Genomic DNA, 7,627 nt, shown 5'->3' on the forward strand with positions numbered 1-7,627 from the left:
AAGTTATGCCCAGTTTCGATATGGTTCCATTGAAATGGTGAAATCCCTTAAAATAATCGATAAAAATATCAAAGTAACTCTAATGGAGCAAAACGAAAAACTTAGCAACACTTTTGCGAAAGAAAAACAACTGCTGGACAACTCTAAATGGGGTCAACCTTTCGTTTGTCAGTCCAAATATTTTTCCGGCTTGCTCGTTTGCCCAACAATTTCATCGAGCCCTGAAAAAGTCATCGAAATTTGTAAATACGGAGAGATAGGAGAGATAATGCCGAGGAGCCGAAGCAATCTGCGCCAGCCACCGATAGTGAATGAAAGTGCTGAGGAATCGGCTGATGAGTTTGAGGAAAGCGCAGCAACAAGTTGGAAAAATGAATGCAAACAGCTGGAGGCGAGGTCGCCACCGGAAAGCCCCGAGTATCTGCACTTCATGGACTCCGACGATCCGCTGGATGAAATCGAATCGAATCCCTTGCAGGAGCAGGAGCCCCTCGATCTGGCAATTAAAACGGATAGCACCATCAACAAGGAGGCAAAGGAGAACCATATGAGGATTTACAGGCAGTTGGGCATTCATATACCAGAATCCCCAGCCAAGCATCCCCTACTCGATTACAGTTTCGTCGTGAAACTGTTCCTGGTCACCGACTGCAGCTCCATTCACTTCCTCAAGTGGTCGGCCAGTGGCCGCGAGCTGGAGGTCGATTATCAGGGCATGCAGGAGCATTTGTCCAGCGGTTGTTCCGTATTTCATAGCCGAAATACCTTGCAATTTACGGGCAGCCTATTGGCCCACGGATTCGAGCGCGTTTGGTCGAAGGATGTGCGCAAATCTTCAGTGCGTCCGACGTCCATCTCGCTGATCTTCCGGAATCCCAATTTCGTTAGGGGTCAGCTGCAGAAGTTGCAGAAACTGGTCCAGGAATTTGGGAAAGTGGACGAGATTTCAAGTGCCGAAACGGAGGAACCGCGCCACCCGAACAACGCCCATATTGCCAGAATGGTCCGGCGAGGAGATCTCTGCTCCACTTCCTACACCTGTCGTTCTGCACTGCAAGTGGCTCGATGTCACTTCCAAACCCTGCTGGGATACCAAGCCGACATGGGTGTCCTTAAGGATCGCAACAGTCACGATGTGTTCAACAAGCACATAATGACGCAACTGAATGTGAAAAGGGGTCGCTCGTCTATCAATAATGCGCCAGTCGATTTGGCGCCCAGCAAAGTTTCGTTTGCGAAATTCGTAAAGCCCCACGAATCGGTGATCAATATCGGCATTGGTCAGGCGCCGGATTATGCTGGTTATTATGGCAAGGTGGAGCTATCCAAAGTCAACGACTTCTTCTCCGAGTATCTGCCGCGCTATGGCAGCAAAATCACCGGCTACAAGGATATAGTCATGGATGCCACCAACAAGTCCATTGGCTTCCAGCAGAACCTGCCCATCGGCATGAATTACTCGGATGATGAAGACGATGTCCTTCCACCGATTTCATCGGACCACGACTTGGATTTCATGCCATCCACCTCGGCGGCGGCCAAGCCGAAATCTTCTGGTGGCAAGGTAGTGGAGGACTCGGACTTGGAGCAGGCTATGCAGGAATTGTGCGGTGGCCCTAATCTCAACGAGGAGGATGAACTGCCGCAGACCAGCAGCAGGAGCACCGCCAGACTTAAAGCCAAGCCCAAGCCCAAGCCAAGAGCCAAAGCCAAAGCCACGAAACGCCAGTCCAAGCCTCTGCATTCCAGTTCCAGCGAAGGCGAGGATTACGAGGTGGACGAGGAAGAGTTTACGTCTAGAAAACCAAAGAACGTTAAATTCAACACAAGGGACCATGATACCTCCTATAGTGCTGAAGTGGATACGGATTCCGAGGAGCAAGTGTTCGAGGAAACGACCGACACCAAGCTGAAGGATACGCCATCCGATGAAGAGCACGACGACAACGACAACGAAAACCACAACGACGACGACAACGACAACGAAGACGACAACGACAACGACGACGACAACGACGACGACAACGACAACGACGACGATGACGGCGACGAGGATGAGGGAGGGGAAGAGGAAGAGGAGGACTTCCTGGACGAGGATGACGAGGATTATATTGACAAAAATATACAGTACAGGAGTGCTCCAGAGCCGCCAAAGAGCCGACGCTATGATCTTCGCAACGCCAAGCGGAATCCCCGTTGAATTTTATGGTACATCTAAGGAAACTAGGAGCATTAATTAGTCAAATCAATAGAAACCTCAATCTAATCAAATACTGCCTGACTGAGTGGATGGTTCAAAAGCATCTCTTTGCGGCACACAATTAAACGTTGTTTAGTAACTTGGAAGAGGACTTTAGTTGTGGGGCAGGGGAGAGTAAATGCATTATTTTTAACATATTTCCCAGGAATATTTCATTTAAGCCCAAGCATATAAGTAAAGCTAAAGTGGCCAACATAACTGCTCATCTCCTGACCAATGACCTCAGCCATATCTTTTGTTTATTCAATTTCAGGCCCATTCTCTTAACCATCTTCCATTTGGCATATCTAAAACTTCCATTATAGCTTTTGTTGCTCGTTTTGGAAGGCAATAAGTTTGGACATATGGGCAATTAAATCGCTTATCGCCCTTTGATCTCTCACGCCCTCAGTGCCCATTGCCGAGGCCAATCAAAAGTGTAATATCATCTGGAAATATCTTACCAATTCGAACTGAGGGCCAGCACCCACACGAACTCACAAAAAACAAAAAACAGAAAACGTAACCAGAAAATAAAGGAAAAAGCCAGACCAGGGGCACAATCAGTCGGATGTTTACAAGTTTTATGAGCCACCAAATAACAAGATGAACAACAGGCAACCGAAAACGAAAACGAAACCAGAACCAGAACCAAAGCGAAACTTAAGCGATACTTGAGATACTTGATTTTGAAGGGATTTCGGATTCGGGTACCTCGCACCGCATTTGCAAGAGGCGCAAAAAATAAGCGCTTTTTTGTACAACTCAGCGTGAGCCGAGACACGATTTTTATCGTCTTTAATTTGCTTTTTATTTGATATCATATTTCAAGACAGCCGGACGGCAAATCGGTTTGGGCTCACTCGCAGAACTCTCAAGCGACGAAGACAAAAGCCGGTGGTATCCTCTTATTTGCCTGCTCCTCCGAAAATTCCCAAAACAGATTTTTCGGTTGGCAAACGAGGAAACCTTGACTCAGGACGTCATAATGTCATAAAAATGTCACATACTTTTAATAACTTTATGACAGCTACAAAATCATAAACAAAATGCCCTGACAGCAGCACACGAACTGGGAGAAGGCGAGGGATTTGTATTCTGCGGCTGAGTTCTTTTGGGAGTCCTCATAATGAGATGTGTCATGTTTTGCCTTCTCAGAAATGTTTCTGCCTCTCCATTTCGGAGTTGACCAGGCCCCCACCCTCCCAAGAGTCACAATTATAAACATGACAGGCTGATTATTAAACTTGATGTTTAAATGATGATCTACTCGATATTAGCAGGGGTATGTAGCGTGTGCCTTGAAAATGCATCCATTAGGTTGCTTCGCGGGCGATGAATTATCGCCTTGAACTTGTAAACTTAACATTGAAAGCCGAAGAAAACATAGGTCTGGAAAATGTTGTACGTACTCCTTGTGTTTTGGGCTACAGGGTGGGGACTTGGATATAGATTTGCCAACCCAAAAATTTGCTCGACTCTTTTCTTCTCACGCACCAATTTAGTACAACCCAACACACACCTTTTCGGTCCAAAGGCCACAACTTCAGCTTTAGTTTCAACACATAAATTGGCTTTGCGACAAAGCGCGCCAGTATTAAATTATGGAACCAGGAATAAAGTCGGGACTTTGGCTGCATCACAATGAAGTCGGAGCGAAAGGCCCTCAGAATGCAGAGTTATTAAATGCCAAGTTATTTGTCGTTTAGCTGGAAATCCACGCAGGTCGGCAGTACTTTAACTTCTGAGACTCACAAACTTTTTTTTTTTGTTTTTGAGACTGCTTTATGGGTTTGAGTAGGAAATCTTTACGAGTTTGTGCTGGGGAGACAAATTTATTGGCAAGGCATTAATGTTTTCTTTACTGTTCGTATTTCTCTCGTCTCTCTCGTATTTTTCCCATTTTTTGTCTGACTTTAATACGGAGTCGTAAAGATTTTTAATGGTTCAAAGCGGTGGTAAAACTATTTACATATGTATCTCTATGCTTTATGGGGCCAGCACGAATGCATCCCCTCTATAAGGTTTGGCAATTTGTCTTCTGGTGGGAAAACGCCAAAGGAAATGAGGTGTTGACTGTAGTTACGGATCCAATAAAGCGGAATCATTTAGGAGTTACTACAAGTATATCTTAAAGCTTTCCAATACTATCCCCACTGATTGGCCATTATTTTTATTACATCAAAAGCGTTTTAGCATTTACTAATTTAAAAGTACCTTCAAATGGGATTCAAATTCATAACTTCTATTTCAGTGAATGCTAGCTTGCAAACCTTAACTCTCAATTACCAACAAATCGAAACTCAATTTACCAGTTCCCCTGGGTAAATAATTTGTTGTACATTTGTTAAAACTTTTCGCTTATCTGCATGCCTCTTCCAAATCCAACTTTCTAAATAAGCTACACACGGACTGTAGAGAACTAGCCACCAATTGCAGTGAAACTTGCTCCTGTGAGTTTGGCGTGTCCTTGGGCTTTCTTCCCATTTTTGCGAGCAGGTAGAGAGTTATTTTATGATTGCACAAATGCAAAACGCAAAATGCAAAATGCATAACAATCAAAATTGCACCAAATACTCGCCAGCAAATCGGGATTTATATGTATGAGATATGGCCTCGTTCCATCTGCTTGGCAAACTTTTCACCAAAAGGTACAAGGATCCAAATAGCTTGCCTTCAAGTGTTGTAACCCAGTTTCGAATTGCTTTTTTATTTGCCAATGGCTACGGTTAAGGATGTGGTTATGGATATGGATGTGCTCCACGGGGATGGGCAGAGCGTTTCCCAAGTAGTTTATGCAGCATTTGCTTAAATCTAGCCACAAAGTTGCTGAACAACTTTTGATCGATGTGCTGCTGGGTTGCAAATTTGTGTGCACTTTGCTTGAATTAGTCAAAAGTGGACGCCTAAATTGTTATTGAAAAGGCACCTGAAAGTTCAGTTTCGCTGCAAAGATAACATCATTGGTTTGAGTACTTCAAAGCAGTTACAAATATACTATTGATCAGCAATCAGTAATCTTCCTCAGGATATGGCATGCAGTGACAGGCTCCTTGAGTATTGGAACCCAGCCAGCGGAGATACTGATTGACCCTGGTGTAAACTCCAGGCGACTGAGGTCTGCCACATCCGGCGCCCCAGGAAACGATGCCCGCCAGCTGATATTGACCCGGCTGCTCGTCGAAGGTGGTCTGGAGAGGTCCTCCACTGTCGCCACTGCAGGCATCCTTGCCGCCCTGCGCTAAATACCCCGCACACATCATATTATCCGTAATTTGGCCGGGTCCATAGGTTGTGGCATTCCGGCACTGCGATTGGGGCAACACCGCCACCTCCACTTCCTGAGCTTCATAATGTTATAGTCACCACTTCCAGCTGTCATCTCTTTTCTTACCCTTAAAGTGTCGGAGCCGAATCCCCCTTCCCTCTGAGCTCCCCAGCCGGCAACGATGGCCAGTTCGTGGTCAAAATTGTACGATTGCACGGGCAGGCAAATGGGTCTCAGGCGATGATGCCCCATATCAACTGGTTGGTTAAGGCGCAGAATTGCTATATCGTTGTCAAAGCTGCGCGGATTGAACAGCTCGTGTACCTTCAACCGGGAGACATGTCTCTGGATCACGATATCATCGTTGGAATTACTACGATTGTACTCGAGGAATCGCAAAGTAATTAGTTCTGGGGGAACACCTTCCACACAATGTGCTGCTGTTAGCACGTAGAGATCATTGATCAGGGATCCGGAGCAGTAGAAGCGATCGTAGATCAGCATCGTAGCCATCCAGGGATATTGGTGAACTCGGGTCTCCTGACCGCCAACGATTTTATACAGGGTATTCATCAAGCCACAGCGACAAAGCGCACAATCCCTTTCAATGGGAAAATTGGTGCTGGATGTCGTACTGCTGCTCGTTGTTCTCGTGGTTGTTGTGGAAGTTGTTGCAGCTATTGTAGTGGAAGTTGTTGTCGTTGTTGGAGGTAGCAATATGGAGCCTAGCCACTCGAAAATACCTCCTTGATTTGAAAGAATTCTCCGTTCGGTTGAACCACTGCACAAGCCGCAAAATAAGCCGATCAAAATCCACAGAAGCGTCATCTTTCTTGGCCTTTTCACTACTAAACTGGATACTGCGGTGGATCATTTATTTAAAGCAGAAAATCTGGCTGCTAATCACGTTTCATTCTATCAGCCAACTGGCATCATGTGGCTGGCTGGGTAACTTTTCATTTTGGCAACACATTTTCCAGGCTGTCGCACAAATGAATTCATGAAATGTTTGCCAGCGAAGTGTAAATGCCTCGCAGGTTAACTAACAATCAGGGTTTGAACTGACAGGAAAAGGGGCCATATTTGTCAGGGGTTTTGAGGGAAACAGCCAGAGTGTTGCGCTTTTCATTAATGCTAAATTAAACGGCTTTAATGGGGTCGGGATTTGAATTAAACATGTGTAATTTGAATTCCAGCGCAAGCCAAAAGCTGTGGAATTTCGTTATGAAACAATGTCAGCAAAGTAATTAGTTTTTGTTAAATCAATTTATGTCCAACTAAAATGTTATTATTTTTTAATGTTTTTCCACTTGCTGTTTGTATCCTATTCCAAACAGGCTTTGTGTAAGTTTAATCCCCATGGAATTTTGTTAATGACAACCTAAATAAGTTTCCCAAAAACTTTTCCAACTATTTAGCTAACATTATGCAAATCAGCCGCCCAATAGGCGAACCAATCAAGACCTGACACTCCACATATTGTTGGTACGGCCCGCCAGCTTTCATTTTCCAGCGATTTTCCTCCGATTTTCCCGCCACTTGTCATTTGCGTCTGAGTAAGCTGGCACAATAATCTGTAATAGGCTTAGGCATGAAATATTGACGCTTAGTGACCGCTTAGTGGATGCCAAATGACTAAGTAGTAACATCATCTCGGCGGCATAACTCCAGACCCCAACTCTAAGTGTAATTAGAAGAGCTGTGGAAATTAGTGAAAGCATTTTCATAACAATTTTCCCGCATGTGTGTGAGGAGGAGGGTGCTTATGTATTTGTGGAAAACTAAGCCGCTTATGCGACTGTGAGCACAGCTTTTCGACTTCAACTAATTGAATTTGGGGTATAGGAATATCCATTGGGGCGTATCTGTAACCCCAGCACACGACTTCAATTCCGATGGGCACGCCCACATGGGGCAGTAGGTTTTTCATGCTTCAACGCCCAAATGGTAGCATTTCCCCCAGTTACATTTTATAGACTCCGAACTTAGTTTAGAGGGGCAGCAGAGCATTTCCAGGGGCAGCACCTCAGTAAATTGTCCAATTATAAAACTGCGTAGGCCAGGTAGCCAGTTGGGAAACCAGAAGACCACAAGACCAGGAGCCAAATCAACTCGACGGG

At 45.1% G+C, this 7,627-nt stretch overlaps 2 protein-coding genes across 3 annotated transcripts; one reads left to right on the forward strand and one right to left on the reverse strand.

Annotated features, from left to right (window-relative positions):
• Nucleotides 1–268: 268 nt before the first annotated feature.
• Nucleotides 269–2,200, forward strand: LOC6548162. Its single transcript, XM_001975087.2, has 2 exons — nt 269–1,925; nt 2,016–2,200. Exons 1-2 carry the CDS (start codon nt 269–271, stop codon nt 2,198–2,200), a joined length of 1,842 nt encoding a protein of 613 aa, XP_001975123.2.
• A 2,717-nt stretch (nt 2,201–4,917) lies between these two features.
• Nucleotides 4,918–6,339, reverse strand: LOC6548161 (transmembrane protease serine 6). 2 transcript variants are annotated; one of them, XM_026979967.1, is made up of 3 exons: nt 6,251–6,339; nt 5,634–6,184; nt 4,918–5,580 (listed from the first exon to the last, which is right to left on the reverse strand). In XM_026979967.1, the coding sequence occupies exons 1-3, from the start codon at nt 6,333–6,335 to the stop codon at nt 5,251–5,253; spliced, it is 966 nt and encodes a 321-aa protein (XP_026835768.1). In that variant the 5' UTR covers nt 6,336–6,339; the 3' UTR covers nt 4,918–5,250. The 2 variants fall into 2 exon arrangements, with proteins under 2 accessions (XP_026835768.1, XP_001975122.1); XM_001975086.2 differs by having other exon boundaries at nt 5,634–6,339.
• Nucleotides 6,340–7,627: the final 1,288 nt, after the last annotated feature.

The sequence above is a fragment of the Drosophila erecta genome, unplaced genomic scaffold (assembly GCF_003286155.1).
Source record: "Drosophila erecta strain 14021-0224.00,06,07 unplaced genomic scaffold, DereRS2 tig00000092-arrow-pilon, whole genome shotgun sequence".
Taxonomy (NCBI): Eukaryota; Metazoa; Arthropoda; class Insecta; order Diptera; family Drosophilidae; genus Drosophila; species Drosophila erecta.